At 36.9% G+C, this 19,341-nt stretch overlaps 1 protein-coding gene across 2 annotated transcripts in view; it reads right to left on the bottom strand.

Annotated features, from left to right (window-relative positions):
- Positions 1 to 19,341, bottom strand: part of ERP44 (endoplasmic reticulum protein 44) — a 48,698-nt gene that overhangs the window by 6,937 nt on the left and 22,420 nt on the right. For both annotated transcript variants that reach the window (XM_051611852.1, XM_051611854.1), the window contains exons 4-9: positions 18,979 to 19,094; positions 9,063 to 9,247; positions 8,494 to 8,609; positions 4,210 to 4,267; positions 2,885 to 3,001; positions 16 to 127 (exon numbers count right to left, since the gene is read on the bottom strand). In XM_051611852.1, the coding sequence (XP_051467812.1) occupies positions 16 to 127; positions 2,885 to 3,001; positions 4,210 to 4,267; positions 8,494 to 8,609; positions 9,063 to 9,247; positions 18,979 to 19,094 (704 nt within the window). The remainder of the gene's footprint in view (positions 1 to 15; positions 128 to 2,884; positions 3,002 to 4,209; positions 4,268 to 8,493; positions 8,610 to 9,062; positions 9,248 to 18,978; positions 19,095 to 19,341) is intronic.

The following is a 19,341-nucleotide window of genomic DNA, read 5'->3' as shown; positions in this document are numbered from 1 at the left end:
GGAATTACTACATACCTTTTTCACTTATTAACTGTCGTGCAACCTCCTGTTGGAATTTCTCTAAACTCTCCAAGTCATCTTTCATGTGGAAAAGTATGAGAAAAGGAAGGCCTTCTTCTGTCAGTTCCTGCACAGAAAACAAAGGACAAATCTAATTTCTTCCATTTCTCGAGGGCACTTAGGTAAGTGACTCCAGCAATTTTCAAATTCAGTGAGATCTCTCCTTTAAAAACAGCTGAAAGAACATGATGTTAATTGCTGACCCTTCATCTAAGATACTTAAGTGATACAGTTTACCATGTTTCCTTTCTCTGTATAGTATACAGCTGATAAAGGATGAAAGTATTTCATTATCAGCATTTTGGGAAGGGATACACATGTATGGGAATACTTGTTCAAAAGAAATAGCCCAGTTCTGAGACCCATACAAAGCACAAAGAACAAGCATTTCCTTGCCTCAAAAGTGATTTTTAGGCAACTTTGAACATCAGCTCAACTCGCTAAAGCCTGGCTGAAAAAACCCACTTATTTATCATCTAACAAATGCCTACAGTCTTGTCTATCTTTCATTTGCACAACTGGTGTACAAGCACCAAATGCTGCTATCTCTTCGATTCTAGCCCGCATCAGAACAAAATACATGTTTTTTGAGAAGGACAGCACTTGTTCATTCTGCCACCAAATAGAAGAGCTTCCTCAGATATTTTTGCTTTGCAGCAAGTTGGAAGAAGAAATGCTTTCCAGATCAGTGGGCAGCCAGTGACACACAGCACACGAAATAGCTGTCATTCTCCCTTCAACCATGTCTACCAGGGAAGTTGAAGCTTAGTCTTTTAATAGCGGATTGCAAAGATCTTCGTAACTTCCATGCTCTTGACAAAACCCAAGCTTCCCAATCCATCCATACACCAACTACAATTGCATTTGTTCATTCTTATTTCTATACACACAACTTTGGCTGAGTTTCAGCCTCTTCTTCTATTAGAGGATGGGGGAAAAGTCTTGTTCTGTACCACTATGATTATGGATGGCTCCATTCCCTCACTTGATTCAGCAGGTACATTTCCAGAGGGAGAACTCCCAAAGAAATCTTGGTATTCTGGCTCTAAGTTCCCCTCTTGTTTGCAAGCAGCTAAAAGGACAACTGCAGTTTCAGTACCTGCATAGTTAAAACCCTTATATGTGGTGAGTGATACTCACAAGATGAATTCATCTCCAAACAGCTTGTTAGGACAGCTGGCTTGAAAGACTTGCTAATTTGGGTCCTAAGTGGCTTCTAGAAAGTACCTACCTTTGTTTGCTTTTCTATTCTAGCTTTCATAGCATGTCTTACTGATCACAACATGGCAAGTGGAACAGATATTTCATTTGCTTTGAACTGCTCCCTCAAAAGCTACTGTTTCATTTGGCACTGAGACTATCAAAAGACTTTTCATTAGATCTGAGCTTCCCACATTACTTTTGAATGACTTTGAGAAACTCTTAACTCTTTCAAAAACTTAGTTTGGCACCATCATTAGACCGCCTGGTTCAATGTATTAAATCAACTTAAAACTAAGCAGACCGATTACAGGTTAAATGGTGATTTCTTCTGAATGATATTACTAATTCCAACAGCCTTTCTGATCAAGCATAGGGACACCCTCTCTGGAATGGACAGTCTTTTCAAGCAAAAGACCTTGCTTCAGAGTTCAATTACTGTGTGTTGTCTAAAGTCACAGTTAAGAACCCTGTTCAGATCAGGCATATTCTTAGCTAGCCTGCCCATGACACTTACCAGATAATGAAAACACTAAGAAAAATAAATAGGGGAAAACCTACCAGGGGTTTACAGAGGTCAGTTTTGATTTTAAAAGTCAGTGGTAGACATTTTTGTTTTTACCTTATTTGTACAGTATTCTAGTACCATAAACACAACAGTTACAGCATTTAATATTTTTACCTGTAATATTGTGCAGTATGCATCAAGAATCAATTTAAATACTGTACAATCTCAGCAGGCAGAAGTATCTCAGTTTTAGCATGTTTACATTTGTTTGGTTATTGGCAGCACTGAGGTTTTTAAACAAATGTTGCTAGGCAAAATGTCCCACTGGAATTGTAAAAACCTGCCTAAGCAAACAGGAATCCAGGGTTGAGAGAACAACCAGAAAAACCACAACACAATGCGGTGCAAGCTGACAATGATGAACCTTGGCTTGTAAGGCTCAGAATCCAATTTTGCCATGGGAAAAGTACACTGAAATCTACCACACACTTCTAAACATGTTGTGGCATTTTTACATATTGAGTTCCAAATGAAGAACTAAAATTTGCTTAACCAACAGAACTTTCCAATACAAGCTAGCAGGGCTCACTAGAAGCGATTTTGTGCATTTGACCCTATTGTTCCCATAACCTGATGTGTTCTGTGTGCCCAAAACAGCAGTGTTACATACACTGCAGATTCAAGATGAAAAATTAAGTATGCAGAATGAGAACGAGTCATATGACTGATCCTTTGGTTTTTAATCTAGCCTGGACAACATGCTGCAATTTGTTACAAACCTCACCAGAGTTTCTAGCAGATGCTGTGGCTATGTACAAATACTCCTTTTGAGATACGACAGACTTGATGATCTTCTGAAGATATTTTTTCCTGTTGGTTATTTAAATAAAATATTTATAATATGGAGTTGGAAATAGAAGAAAGTAGAGTAAGTTGCAAAATAAAACAGAAAAGCATTGCAAGTAAATAAGGATAAGTAGAAGGAAAGAGCTTTTTAAAGCAAACCCCCAAATTTATTCTTACTAATTACAGCCTAATGTAGAAAGGCACAGGAAAGAGCTTATGAAGCTAAAACATGAAGAAACCCCAAAAGCAGAATGGCAGAAAAATTCGTACCTCCCCATTTTCAAATGTGATTTCTCGAACTAGTGGTACACATTTGTCTTGTGTCCATGCATAAATCAAATCAAAATTGGTTAGTGAGCCTAAATACACCATATCTGGAGCATTTTCCTGTTGAAAAGAAAAATACAGTAGTTGAGAATGACAAAAATGACAGTGCTACCTACAAAGATTACCTACCTGACAAACTAACAATATCCATATAAATAAATATTGAAAGCCAATCTTAAACCAATAATCAACCCTTGTGCATGCAACATTTCCAATAACTATGTTACATAAGAAATCAGGAAAACAGATCTTCTATAGAAATAGTATCTCCATACCTAAAACCGCATTTAGATATACTCTAAATGCAGATACTTGTAGTTACAAAGCCTCACCAAAAAAGCCCTGCTAGTGTTTTACAGTACTTGAAACAGGTATTTTACATTTGCTTTGCCAAAAGGATTTGAATAAACAATGTTTTCCTTTATTTGCTAGTAGTTTTGACTCAGAATTCAGTGCTGACATCTTTTCATGTAATTACAATTTTAGTTAATATGAATTGAAGCATGACTTTGCAAGCTGTGGCCACGATTAAGCACACCTTAATTCAGAAAAGCCATATCAGTTAGGTAACCTAATACATTCTGGTTTTGCAGAAAAAAGTTTGAAGCCCCTTCCTTCCCCCTTAAGTCTTTTTAAAATCCACTTCTCTTTTGTAAGTAATTATTTTCATACATTAAATTTGAGAAAGGAGCAGATTTTCAGGTATTATGTTTCTAAAAAGTAAGTCTTGGAAACTTTCTTCTGTACTGAATTTTTATGAGAATTTTTTAACATACTGTTAATTTTACTAATTGAAATTAAGAGAATGGCTCTTAGCCCTTGTGGTCTAAGACACACAAGACAGGCAAGTGACAGTCAAAGAAATACTTAGCAATTGTCACTTGATTTGAAAAATGTGAAGTGCACCAGCTGTTGAACTTCAGATTTTTAAGACTTCTTTACATGAAGTATCTATACACATGATAAGTTGACTGTGCTTCTAAAAAAAAAAAAAATAATAAAAAAAAAAATCACACAATTCTGGACACTGACATTTAAAATGACAGATTTACGTTCTGTGCAGTTAACTGGCAACAAATGAGACTGAGATCTTTTTCACTGACTCAGAAATACAAGTTCTTATGACCCTGTTTGTCATGCTATTTAACAATGAAATAAAATAAGGATTTGAGATGCAGTATCATGCTGAATGATCTGAATATCGTATCCATTAGTTCCTATCCACATATAACGACAAGAAGCAGAATAAAATACATAGTTACACTTACCCCTGGGGGCTTGTAGATTACATTGTCTCCGCTAAATCTCTCTGCTTTTGAAATAGCCCTACAACAAACCAACCAGTAAGCATGTCTTGGTACAGACAAACAAAATAACTGAGATACCAAAAATCATATTTTCATTTTCTATCCTTTAACCTTTTTCCTGCCCCCCGACCCCCTTCAAAATCTGAGAATTCAAATCTTTGATCTTTAAAGCAAACTGTGAAGTGACTCCACAGAAACCTGACCTGGCCAGGTAAGAGGGCACTGAGGGAGTCAGCAAGATACATCCCTGAGATGAGAAGAGTGGACTAAAGGCATTGAATGGCAACTGATAAATGCCAGTACAATTTTGGGTAAGAGAGCATCAGGGAAAAATGTTAATCAATAACTATAATAATGTAATAATAAAAAAATAAATACCTATTCTTAAGGAAGGACAGAAAGGGGGATTGTTGTTTACATTTACTCCTCCCGTTCCACTGTTTATACTAGAAATTTACATCTTATTTACCTTGACAAAGAAGGGCTTTGAGGTGCTCTGCTGGCACAGGCAATGAGAAAACAGATGGCAAGCAGGCCTACACTATCCATTTTACCCTCCAAACAGATCTAAAGAGCACAAGACACAGCATGCAGTTTCTGACCCCTGATGATACAGTGTGTGTGTACCTGGAGAACACATGCGGTTCCTCCTTGGTGTTCAGATTAGTACGACACCTTAGTGAGTTCCACCCTTGCTTCTAGAATATCTGTGGTTCCTCCATCCCAGTCACAACAGAGCGCCCTGAAAGCTGCTAGTTGGTACTCCCAAAATTATCACCTCTTGTTCAAATAAATGGGGACAGCTATGCATCCAACACAGGAGATAGAAAAATGTAACACAAGAAAGCTATCTACAGAAATAAACCCTTTCACCACCTTCAGACACTGATGGAGGCCTCCTCTCTTTTTCTCTCCCATGCCTTGGTGTTCCAACATAACTCATGTTGGCAAGACAGAAATGGTTGCATATACCACAAAAGAGTAAAATTAACCCTTTCTTTCCCTTTTAGCACAGACTAAAAGAAAAGCACATCAGCCTCTGGCAAACATTAGCTAACCATTACAGTTTCTCCAATTATAGTGTCTTTTTGGTGGACTCAATATGAGCATTGGTGAAGACTGATTACGAGGTATTTAAAGGGAGGGGAAAAAAGACAGGTAAAAAATACCTCAGTTTATCTCACTGTAATATGAGGTAAATCTTCCATGGGTCTGAACAATTTAGAAAGCCAAGAAAAAAGATATCATAAGGCTTGAGTCAAAGTACCTTGATCCAACTATCCTTTTCTTACCACATACAAAATACATCTTCCATAGCATGTTACACCCATCAATATTTGCACCAAATTAGAGATGTCTATTTTAAAACACATTTTTGTATTCCAGACACAATGACTGCTTTGATAATGTGAAATTAGACTTTTTTGTGACAACCATCACTGAGGTAACCACTCACATCCCAAATAATCCTTTACAGATTACAAAGAAAGTGAAGACCTAGAAGCCACCTGCCCAATCAATGCTTGGTAAGCTGACAATAATATATAATGAAATACATGCTCCTGGGTAAGCCTGCACTGGAACCCAAGAAGTCCTATTCCATGTTCTTCCACTTTAGTAGCTGCAGTTGAGTGATTTGTTTCAGATAAATAAAGAGGGGGCATGATGTGAAAATCCCAAATGCCTGAAGATACACCTTTTTAAAACAACTACCAAAATGGGAACACTTTGGTTTGCATTTTGTTCTCTTCTTGAAGCAGCAACATAGAAGGTGAAGCTCTTGGAATCACACAACCCTCCTTCATATTTGCTCTTCCATAAATTACCTACAGCCTAGGCTATGGCTCAGTGGCACAAGGCCATGCAATTCCATGTCTACAAACATTTCAGATTTATCCCTCTCTAGCTCTACTTCTAAAATTCTACCTTTAATATCTCTTAACCAGTATCCTTCCAAGTCTTCTCTCATTAATCATGTTCTGCAGTCACCTCAGATCTTAACAGAAGTATGAGGATCAGTTGATTTAAGGATAGTTTTAAGCATCAAGATGATCTGCAAGTTAGTACTATTAATACAGTTTAAAAACAAGCTTTTACAACTACCTAAAGCCAGAATAATTTTGGGATAAAAGGGAACAGTTCTGCCTTGGCAGAAGTTAGCAAAATAATTAGTTCTTTCCTATCAAATGGATTTGAGTTTATTTTAGAGCTTACTAGAAGCCTGAATGCTACAGCTCATGTTACCATATATCTGTTGAACTCTGTCCATAGTAAACCCAAAAATCCCTCCCAGAGGCTGCTGGGTTGCACAGAAGAGTTCAACTAACCAGAGTCAGGTGCCTATGAAACATTTTGCTATATTTAATCTGAATAAAAAACCTGTTACATAGGAAGTATCTCCTTCAGAAGACTATTCACATCTAATTTTTTAGGATGCTTGAGAGCTGCAGCCATTCGAGATATGCCAACATTTTGTTTCCAAGGTTGCTGTCCGGAAGGCTGCACTTCAAAACACTTAGCAGCTCCAGGCTAGAAAGGGAAGGGGAGTCTGGAGAAGAGAATAACGACAAGCCTGCTGTGCAATCTGTAGTTTACATGGGCAGGCTACAAATAACCAAACTAAATCTAGTCCACTGTGTGTGTTTATTGGTTATATCTACAGAAGAAAAAAGAAAAACCCCATAGCAACAACTTCAAGAATGGGATCCAACAACTACTGGGTGGTGGGAGACTTTCTCATTATACAAAGCTGCCAAACAGCAAACCAAAGACAAACAGACTCAAACAATAGGAGAGAGAATCTTCAAAATACTGTTATCTTACTAATGATTTTTAAAAGGCATTCCTGGAAAGAATGAAAAGCCATATAAGGGTGCAAAAAGTAACTTAAAATTCTAATAATAATTGAGGCTGGCTGCCCCAAGAACAAGCATGGATGCATTCATCAGAAAACATTTGAGAAAATGGCCACCCTTTGGGGTTAAGACTGACAGACCTACAGACCACAGACTTGTAAGATCTGATTATCCTCTCACAGCCAAGGCTGCCTACATAGTCATAGGACAGCTAATTGGTAACTGAAGGAAAGGAAAGCCACATGCACTCCACAAATACTCTCCCCTCCAACACCAAACTATTTCTTGGAAACATATGGGAAGAGGCATCAGTGACCGACAACACATTTTTTTCAAACACAGGAAACATCTTCTACCTTGACACATCCTCTCATTTTCTTTACTACTCTTCACTGCATCCAATTAAAAAAAAAATCTTATGGCAACTGTATACTGTATAAAAGCTAATAAAACCTATGCAAATTCCTGATCTTGCAGCTGAGGGCAGACTGCAAAACCACTGCACTCAAATTAATGCCCAGACACCTTAAATTGGTTGGTGTTGGCACATTAAACACTGTAGAAAGAATCTGTAATTGCATTCTATTATGCTACTTCAAAAGAGAATCAATCACTCCTAATTTATTTTTCTTCCTCCAGTGAAGATCTTTTAATATTTTTAAATATTGCTGTAAATCTGAACTACAAGGAGAAATTTCAATTGTTGTAGTTTGTTCTTCTAGACTCACACTATGTAGCTCATCAGTACAACTACTTTTCTAAAACCATTACCATTTGTAATAACACAACTCCCATGAAAATGAACGAAGCACAGAAATTGGGCATTTTTAAATGCGGTCTTCCCCAACATTTAGAAGAAATGAACAAGCAACTACTGAATTATTTTTTATAGAAAAAAAAAAAAAAGGAAGGAAAAGAAACCTACAAAAAGAAAGAAAAAACCCTACAAAAGTTGTAATATTTTAAAGAAAAAAAATTAAGAGGTTGGGGGAAAAAAAAAGTTACTCAGTCTGAAAAGCTGGTAACACTTGCCAAAAAGTTTTCAAGCTCTTCCCTACTTGTTCCTCTCTCCCTCTAAAGAAGCAGGTTGCTGCACAGCTATTTAGTGCACCCTTCTAAAACTGCCTCAGTTACATTTAAACTATATTGACAAGGAGTGAAAAAAAAGAAAAAAGGCAAAAAACAAAGTTGAATTTCACAGTAAACATTAAAGCTAGGAGGAGTTTTTGTCCCCCTCCTATCCTTCTCTTAGTGTTTTTATATATTAAGATCTAGTTTCTTCAGTTATGCCACACAAAGTATTAAAGAAGTCCATTGAATTAAATTATATATAACTCATTAATGTAATTTCAATAATGAAGTCAAGCAATCAACACATTTTAAAACTCACCCAAAGGCAGACAGGAACACACAATCATCATGCAAAATATTCGCTACTCTTTCAAAGGTTCTGTAATTGTCAGAGTCCTTTTGCTCAAAGTATCCAACAATGTGTCTTCTGCTGCGCTGTGAAAACAGAGGTTAAATTATAACTCACTTCAAATTATCATAAGCTATCATTACTCCTTATGGATATTAAATACAGATCTGCCATTCAGTAGCAAATAACTGTGCAGAAGTTATTTCTTTTCTGCCTTTTCAGTCTTGAGAAGCATTCAGTGGGGAAGATTACAAGTACCTTGTCAAATACAACATATGAATCTTTTCAAATTATTAAAGGTAAAATAAGTAATTTGATAGCAGACTTATTGTAACAAAATCAGTGCAGCTGGAAGTGATTATATTGGAATAATTCATAATACTGGAAATGATCCAGTTCTCCACTCAGTTTAAAAAAAGCAGTCGCAACATTTCTGAATGGAAAAATATGTACTTCAAATACATCGTTTCCCCAGTTCAACAGTAAAAAAAATAATAATAAAATAACATATTTAGAAGGAATAAAAGTGAAAGACTTACATCAAGAGAAGCCATTTCTTCCAAGTCTTGGACCTCCCGAATAGGGTTACTCTTCTGCTGCCTGATATAATCCGCTATTGCTGTCACAGATCTCTGGCCCCTGTATTCCCTCTTCATCATCATGCCATTCCGGAAGAGTTTCAGGGTTGGGTATTTGCTTATCCTGTATCTCTGAGCTATATCCGCTAAAAATTAAGCGGATTAAGAATTAATTAGGAAAATAAATTAAGAATTTTATTTTTTAAAAAAACAAAATAAACCCTAAATCCTACAAATAACTAAACGCACTAAACATGGTATTTTTCACATTTATATGTGTGCACATCTGAACCAGTCGTTCCACATCTTCAAACAAGAATAAACTAATAAAAACAACAAACCAAAACCCAGACACTTGGGAGAGAACAGATTGCAGCTACTGTATTTCTCATATGTAATGATCTTTAAAAAAATCACAACCAAAATCTAGGGTTAGGAAAGACTAGACCTGATCAGCTATACCAATTTAGTGCACTTCTTACGAACAACTAGGAAACCCAGTTTAAGAGCATAATAAGAACATGAGAATCTAAAAAGTTTGCCAAATCTCAGCTAATACACATGAGAATTTTAATAAAATTCATCTTCCCCTATTTTTCTTTAAACTCACTATGACTTATCTCAATTACAGTGCTGAAAATATAACTGTAATTGCTTCAATTTTAGAGAACCCTGTGCAAAAGATGAAGACCATAAAACTGTTGTTATAAAATTGAGCTGTTTAGTTTTTGAATTAACACAAAATTTTAAGTTTCAAAATTCAGACAATCACCTCTCTGGTCAACCAGTGTCAGCATTCCCTTTGAGAGAGTTCTTCACTCACATCTACACGTGCACCCAGCTGCCTTCTAGGCTTAGGCTGCACTGAGATTCACACAACAAAGTTACATGGATTTGCGTTCATGTAGCATAAGAGCACTAGCTATTTTCACCTTTGTAACTGGTCAGCTATTTATTCATGGGACTCATAAATGTAAAAGGAAAAAAAAAAAAAAAAAGAAGAAATGAAAGAGGTTTTACAGTAAAATTAGAAGAGCAGCAATGAAGAAAGCCAAGCTGAAGCAATAAAGCCCAGTTTCCCACAAATGTGTGTCCTACACCACATATCTTTAATCACTCTGAAGGCAATAATCTGGTTCTTCACTACATCCCACCAGAGTATTTCAAGTGTCCCCCTGTCCCTCTTCCAGTTTGGTTCATCACTTGAACACAGGAAGTTGCAACAGAATGTGCAGCTATTTCCCAGCTACACACTGATGGGCAAACTTACACATAAGCAGCAAGTAGCTCATGGCACACCAAGCACAACTCATCTGCCCTGAGTTCTTACAGCAACCTTCGCTACTGTGCAGAAATTGGTTTTGTGCAACTCCAATATTCAGCAATCACCTTAATCAAAGATTGTAAGTACTTAAGAGCTTTGAATGCTCTTCCCTCTTTCAGATGTGGTTGAGTTCAGCAAAAAAGCTTTAAGTTTTTATGAGGAAGGACTGGAGAAAAAAAGGTAACCAGACGCACTCTGGATTCTTAGGAAAACAAGACTAAAACCAAATAATAGACACAAAGCATCCAAGTAGATTTCCACAAGAACTTTCTTCATGTTTTTGTATTATGCCCTCCTGTTCATTCCTCCCCAGGAAACATATCTAGAATCTCAATCTTGTTTGTATTTAAATCCCATTAAATCCCAAAATACGAGCAGCCTACCTCCTTTCCAGAGCTGTTTCATTCTTTGAGGTGGCTAATTTCAGCTAACTACATCCACTCTGCTTCCCCTTCTCCCTCTTGCTCTCAAGGGAAGAGAGAGATTCTGAACTTCAACGAACCAATTTGTCCTCTGGAGACAGAGAAGCTTAATTCAGTCAACAGTGAGGGGAAGGCACTGAAAGGATGGGCTGAATGTGTGTCCTGTTACTTTTCATTGACTCCTTAGTCAGAGGGTACATTTGAGGTGACCTGAACCGGCCCACAGCAGGAAGGCAACCAAATGAGGGTCCATCAGCATATCTGGCACAGTACTGAGAGATGTAAAATCTAGTACTTTATTACAAGAATGCCCTTTCTTCTCACAAATCAGATTTGCTGCCCATCTTACACTTTTTAAAAGAGAACAGAGACAAGTCCTGTGAAAAATATTATTTAGAGGCAGTTGCCATGACCAAACTGCTGAAGCTGAGCAGCTAACATACACCTCAGCTACAAACCAAAATGAAAAAAACCTTGTGCAACTGGAAATAAGTCATCCCCCTGTGGAACTGTGCCTGTAACTGTCCTCCAGCACATAAAACTCTCTACTTATTTTGGACTTTTAAGAGATAAAAATAATTCTCTGCTGTCTGGAAAACAAAGTGAAAAAAATCAGTAGCTTTGACTTCTGTCAAACAGCTATTATCACCTTGCAGATGTGGTTACTGAAAACAGTCTTCGTCACAGCTACACAACTTAAACTAGTCCAAGAACTGAAAACAAGATGTGCACAGCAAAGGAATAAGAACCATGTCTACTTCACACGTCCAATGTTCTTTAACATTCCTCAACTCAGTAAGCTTAAAAGCTTCACCAGCTAAACCCAGTTTCTAACAAGCTTTGCATCACTGTTAAGTATTACAGAATTCAGTCTATCAATTTTGAGTAAGCAAGGATTTGACCTGTTGCCTAAATATCCCAGAAAAAATTCTTGCTGCACTAATTGCAGTTAACATTAAGGGTAAGACATTTTATGTCCTCAATTCAGAGTATTCTTATTTCAAATTTCAAATTTTATTTCAATTTTCAAATTTTATTTCAAATTTTGCAATGGGAGATAAGATGCCAGTCAACATTGGTAAGCGTTAGAGCAATACCCTTTTTCTTCTTTTTAAAACACCATCTTTTTTTTTGTTAAAATATCTAAGAGCTGCCTACAAGAAGGTGACAAGTATAGTGGGGGAGCAATCAGTTTATATTTGCTCAGCATCAGTAAACCAGGCGTGTTCTGCCTTCTGACAGAAGGACCTTTCGTCTGTCGGTACATTAGTCTATCAAAACTTGACCAGGGTCCAGCAAGAGACATGAAGCACTATGTATCAAGGTTTTGCAGAAACACATTGAGATTTAAAATTGTTACTGATACAGAGCTCCACAGCAAGAGAACACCAAAACTACACTTTTGTCTCACAACACAGACTTCTTCCTTCAGGTTATTTCCACAGTCATATGAAGATACATGGGTTGCAGAATAGACATTCAGGGGGTCTTCAAGGTTCCCCGAGATGGAAATTTCAGCTCCTAGAGATATGAATCTTCACCAAGTGCTGAAGTTATGTTAAAAAAATTAATGGTAATAAAATGTGCACCATTAAGACTGAATTCAAATATTATTTCATAAGTGAGAACTTGCATGCTCTTTATAATTACACTGAGATTCCATGAATACTGGTATTTGAACTAACAGAGAGATGATGGCCCAACACAGTAAGTATTTGAAAATAATCTTTTTACAAAATATAAAATGCAAGTACATGAAAAATTATTTGAATTCATTCAAAAGTCAAATAGAGTAAACCTTAAATGCTTCATTAAATCCTGGCATTTGATACAGGTAGAGTTAGCATAAGCAGAGCAACTACAAAATTATACTCCTTTTAAAATTAGAAATACACAAAGCAAATACATGGAGTATTGTTTGAATTCATTCATAGAGTGCATTAGTTATAGTAAATCCTAAATTAAATTTAAAAATATTTCTAGACATTCTCACTGTCCATTTTCTGATGAAAGAGGTATTTGAAACAGATAAGGGTAACCTATCTAAAGAAAAAGAAGGGAAAAGATAGTCTCTCAGCTATAACTTTACATTTTCTTCAGATGTTAGGACACCCAAAAATTACAAAGCTTGAGTTTGTATTTTGCCCAATTAATCATTAAATTACAATCCTCATGTCTATGAAAATTTTCACACCATTTATGATAGGAAGCTACTGACATACTTGATAACCTCGTCATCTTCTAAAGATCAGAAATTTGAAGCAGGACTCCAATAACCATTGAATTCAGATAATTCTGCACCTCCATTTTGCACACATATTTCTTGGTACACAACTATTTCTAAATCGCACCGACTGTTTTCTGCTATTCATTCCACAGACTCCAACAGGAATGTCTTCACAGTCACTCAGTTCTCTTCACAGATGCACTGTATTGATACTCCTTCTGAACTACTGAAGAGAAAGCAAAGCTGTCCCTTACAGTAGGCAGGAGATAGCAGCTTTTATTTTTGTTTTCAAATAAACGATGTTCAATTGTTATTTTGAAAGAAGCTTTTACATGAAGCCTGACATTTACACCCGTTTTCCAAGTCAAGATTCTCCATGTCTGATGAGTATCATATTCTGATTCTCCAAGAAAATGTGCTTTATGAACTGTCATTTGTGATCCATATCTTTATCATATCTCTTGTACTGTCAGCCATTTCTCTGTTGCCTGAGCCTAGTGTGTTCCTCTACTCAAAGAAAAGCCAAAATTCACTCCTTGGAGGTGTGTCAAGCTTTTCACATGATTTGTACACACATTATCTAACCTAGAGCTTCAAGCAAGCATGCAGCCTGTGAACTGATTCCCAGAATGCTTCAGACTTCATTGCTCTAGGCTAAAACCACAACATACTGCCCAATAAGTTCATTTAGTCTACCAGATCACATCATTGAGAAACTGAAATTCATTGTCACTAAAATTAAATGTAAATGAAGAACACATTGAAACACTGCATCAAGACACACAATTCTAAAATAGGCTCCCACCCACAATATAGTTAAGAGGGTTCTTCCTGCTGAAAGACCAGCAATATTTACGGGGGTCAGGGTACCACACTACCACCAACTCAGTCCACTATCTTAGTCTTCCAGGGTGATAATTCATATCACCACCAAACATTTAGGTTTTAAGTCTACAGGACTGGCTCTCAGAAATGCGTTCACTAGTATTTGAACTATACTGATAATTATCCTAAATGACCAACTTATAGTATAAGGCAACATCTGAAGCAACTCATGTGGCAAGCGGAAGACTACAAGAGCCTGAAAGAATTCCTGGAAGAAAAGCAAAGTTCCAAAACTCAAATGCCATAAAAATATTTTCTGAAAATACTCATAATGTTCCTTTTTTTAAGGAAGGTCTTCATGTCATCTGAGGAAGCGCTAGCACAAAACCAGGCTATTAAATTTCTTATATGATGGTTAAAGAAGTTGCACAGCAACATCTGCATTTATAGCTTTGAATATACTGGATCTAACACTAATTTTTTTTGTGTCAAATCACCTTAACCATTCCTCACCCTTTTGCAATACCTTCCATCCCAAAACTAACAAATCCTTTGGCTATATATTTGAAGCTTGAACTATCAAATGAGTATTCTGCTTGCTCACTTGAGAGCAATCTCATATTTTGAAGTCTCTTAGGCTACCTGCCAGGGCACACCATAGATGAGAAGTGAAATCTGTCTTTGATAGGTAGCTTTTTACTTACTTTTCCTGAAGCTTTCTCTCTCAATTTAGATTATCTTAGAAAGGCCTTTTTGCCTCCTACTTTCCTATATACAGCCCTACATTCACCTTATAAAGTATTACATAATACAGCATGCATTCTTCCCAGTTAAACCACTCCTTTTGTGACACTTGAACACAATCATAACACCTGGGAATATTCATAGGAAGCAGAATCAGCAAGGAACTCTGCAGACAATCTAAACTAGACATCTTACCCCAATGATTGTGATACTGGTAGCTTGTGTGTTGGACCAAAGCAAATACATGAAAAGCAATCAATGTTCTACATCTAACTCAGCTTCTAAGAAAGCTGGGAAACACCAAACCTAGACCACCTTCTGCTGCAAAGGAGCATTCACAACAGCTATGCCTGCTCTTAGTGGGGCCTCATCAGTAGGCATCCCATAACCTTTTCTGACAGACTTAACAAAATGGCTCTCCTGAGGAGAGCCATCAACAACCTCACCAAATCACTTCCACTTTTCATTTTCTCCAAAGATAACTCCTCCAGACTGTTTGTTGATGGGTTTGTGTTTTTTTCCTCAAATAAAGTGGCAAGAATGCAATGAAATCCACATGCTTGTTTACAGTTTCATTAATTTATTATTTATTCATTCCAGGTTCACTTATGAACCTCCAAATCTGTTACTGTTATTGGGCTTACTCTCTGAAGACCCGCAAAGCAGGAACAGCTGGACCCAGAGATGAGCAGTTCACTGTACTGAATGAGAGCACCACCCATGAATGCTTTGAAAGAAAGAACCACAGCTCCCTGTAACAGTCTGTCTAGCAAAGCACCTCTCAGCACCCCACCAGAGGGAAGTTGGTTTCTGTTTGGAAGCACAAAGATTTATTCAAACCAGCTATGATTGTTTAACTCAGAAACCAAAGGAAATAATGGTGTAGTAGAATTAAAACCCCAATATGTACTTTATAATTCTGTACCACAATTCCTAATATTGAATTCATAAAAACTTGAAAAGTACAAATTGCCCTTCAGAAACATGAATTCTCCTATACTGCAATATTCACTCACAAAACCCAGAAACATAGGATATCCATGGTATCAAGTGAGTTTCCAAAGTTGCTACTTAACACAAAGGATTAAAGAAAACAAACGTCCCCAAGCAAGCAAGCAAAAAAAACCAAAAAAACCCCAACAAACAATCCACCAAAACAAAACCTTCCTAATAATGTATATGCAGAAAAATCCTCTATAATTTTACATGGAAAATCACTTTTACTAGGTGTAGAATAGAGATAATAATTTTTAAGATAATTACTAAATTGAACGTGCCAAAACCACCAGAGGTTTTAACAGTAAACAATATAGGGGAACTTAGAAATATCTAAGTTATAAAAGGATGAGGTCTGGGAAACGAAAAGGACTTGCTTCAACAGATTTATCTTTCGTGTATGTTCCACACCAGTTTAAAAACAGCCTGATGTTAATTATAACTGGAATGTGAAAATTACCTTCCATAATATTATAAACTAGTGTAAAATATAACATATACTGAGGCTTAATATAGTGTTAATATTCACATTTTTGTATTTAATCACATTGAGGCCTATCACTTTCCAGAAAAACATCTTTATATTGGCTATAAGAGCAGACAAAATGATGGTTTTGTCATTAAGCATCAAACACTTGGCAGTGCATCAATAATTCTCTTTAATTTGCTTTACCCTCAGAAGCTGGCGTGAGCTGTTGGGCCCTGTGGTGTGCTTCAATAACAGTGCATTAAATGGAAAGTATCTATGCCTGGCTGACCATTCTGAAAGCTGTTTTTGAGTGACCTGAAAACAGCTATTTGGATTCCCTACTGAGTGTTGGCTTCAAAATGAAACCAATCATTTGTAATGCAAATAATCTACCACCTCTAGAACATCATCCTAACAGTAAACTACTAGCTGTAAGAGATCTGCAGGTACAACACACTCCAAAACATTGGCATAAACCTTCTAGTGTTAAATTATGCAAACACACACAAACATATAAGGGTAAAACAGAAAAGAAAAAGACAGTAACAATCTTAACTACAACATTTAGCAAACTACAACAGCAGGCCTAAGCTGGACAACATAGTCACCCTTTTACTAAAAAGCTGATAATACAAAATCAAAGTTGAAATACTTAAAACTTTCAGACCTACCCAGTAACTGTGCCACAAAATGTACCATTGTTTAAAACCCAGCAAATAAACACTAAAAACCAGGAAGGCCAAATACAGCTTTGCTATTTTAATTCAAAAAGCCAATACGAATTGGCGGAAAACACTTGGTCTGTCATTCTAAGACTTTATTTTTTATTTTCACATTTTACAGCTTCTGCAGAAGAGGTCATGCTCATCTACTTCTTAAATTAAGGACACAGAGTAAATACAGAGAACTCATGGAATTCCAGTAATAAAAAGAAAAGCAAACCTCTTTGCTCCCTCATGCCCACTACAGCTACTCCCAGGGGAGGAAGACAGTCTCTGCTGTAGCATCTCCTCCTCCATCCAGGTCTCACCTTTCTGTAACAACTTCTGATGAGCTCAACTCCATGAGCATTTGAGGAGGTTACAAAACAAGCTTCTGAAGTGTTTTAAATACTTGGAAGATTAAAAAAAATACCCCAAAACATTCTTAGGCACATAACTGCCAAGACAAGAACATCTTGTGCTTAAACAGTGGGCATTCAGCAGCCCAAACTCCTGTCCATTCAGTTGCTGCTCTGGAAATGCTACAGGCAGTTAAACAAATGCACTGTTTTATGCTGTATTCAAGGATTCAAGACACTAGAAGGGATCAGCCTAGAGGAGGAGACTACAACCATGTGTCTAATGTAAGTACTCTTCAAGAACACATATGTTCAAACTTTTGTATTGGTTTCCCAACACCTCCCTACCACTCCAGTGTAAGAAGGCAACTGAATGCCTCAAATCTGTTCACATGTTCTAGGTGGATTCTGCCATGCCTGCTTTCCAACTGAAGCTATAAAGGAGGTTTGATATCCCAGTGCCTTGAGGCATTTAAGTTTTCTGTGGTAATGATTGGTCTTACTGATCTTTGGGAAGGGACAAAACAGAATCTCCTTGGCCACTTCTGACAGTCTGAAGAATCAGCTTATCTTAAATTTCAGAAACAGAGTTGATATTATTTGCTTCCTTAAAAGTTGCTGTGTCGTTTTTTTTAATGCTTGAGATGTCTTTCAAGATGGCAAGGCAGGTGTTCTTACTGTCAGACAACTACATGTGTGCAGATAAAATGGTGCCAGTGGAAGATGCTCAAGAGAACTTACTGGCTTTAAAGTCTGCAAGTAAGAACCAAGACAGACAAAAGAAGCTGAAATTGTCAAAATGGGAAAGAAAAAAGTAAATTAAATCAGTTCCTTTTCACAGATATGCAATTGATTTTTTTCTCTCCTGTAAGGTAGTCTTTAGGTTTTTGTAACAGATCACTAAGACAAAACTATCAAGTCAATGCTAAGTCCCAGGGATATACTACAGATATAATCTAATAATTCTGCAGTGACTCCTCAATTTCCAACTGTGGTTTTTCTTCCAGATTAACAGTTTTGTAAACCCAAAAATTATAGTCAATATTGGTTAAAAGCCACATACAACTGGTGCTACACCTTGGGAATCAGAAGCTATTGTAAAGACACAATGTCTGCAAGTGCTCTACTTCCAGAAGCATAAAACAGAAAAGTTGATCTTACACTACGAGAAGCACCATACTAAAAATCTCAGTACTGTACATTTGGCTTTCAACGAGTAGCAGACATTCCTTACCTTTTACTTATTACGGGATTAAAAAGCAAGCTTTGGGATTAATACCAACAAAAAATGAGTACGTTCTGGCATACAATTTTAATGCATTTCTGGCTGGGGGAAGAAACCGAATTCAAGAAAGCAGAAAAGCTCTAATCCCCTTGTGGCTGTGTATAAGTCAACATGCTGTCTGTCCTTCATGATTCCTAGTTGGAGGGAAGATCTGCGCACATCATCATCTTGATGCTGACAGTGGAGACCTTCCTTTTCTTGGCTGTGAAGACCTGCAACATTTGTAGCACCAGTGCTTCTCTGATCACTTAATGAGTCAATTCAATATATAACCCCAGCTCTTTTTCCCCCATTAAACGTGACAGGCTGAATGGATATAAATGAGTGTTTATGGAGGCAATGAGAAAGCAACACTGGAAACTGCCCTGACAAATTTGGAAGAACAAGTTCACTGAGGTATTCAAGCAACTCTGGGCTAAATGATGGGCCAGGTCCAACTACATTTCAGACTGCTGTCTAGTGTATTCTTGAATACAATGAGTATGGCAGGATAGCACAGAAAAACTTAAATTGGAATTTACTTACAATGCTGATCACAGTCTACTCTAGCAAACACCACCTGATTCTTATCTGGATATTCTTCCTTAATAACGTTGGAAGCTTCCTCAAAAATAGGATGAAGCATTTGGCTGAAGCGGCACCTGTGGATAGAACAACAAAAAAATCATAACTTCAAAATATTAGTTTGAAATATTTTAATAGATGACTCTGGGAATATTTAAATCTTTGAAGAGGGAAAAAAAAAAGTTAGTGGAAAAGAACCTCTGCTTGTAATCTTCCCATTGACTGACTGGATAAAAATAGGTTCAAAAGTAACTTGAATAATTCAGGTGGAAAAAAAAAATAATTCTAAAAAAAATATACAGCTCAAGATGCACCCCTCTGCTT

This window comes from Apus apus, chromosome 2 (assembly GCF_020740795.1).
Source record: "Apus apus isolate bApuApu2 chromosome 2, bApuApu2.pri.cur, whole genome shotgun sequence".
Taxonomy (NCBI): Eukaryota; Metazoa; Chordata; class Aves; order Apodiformes; family Apodidae; genus Apus; species Apus apus.
This window is presented reverse-complemented; position numbering and strand designations above follow the sequence as displayed.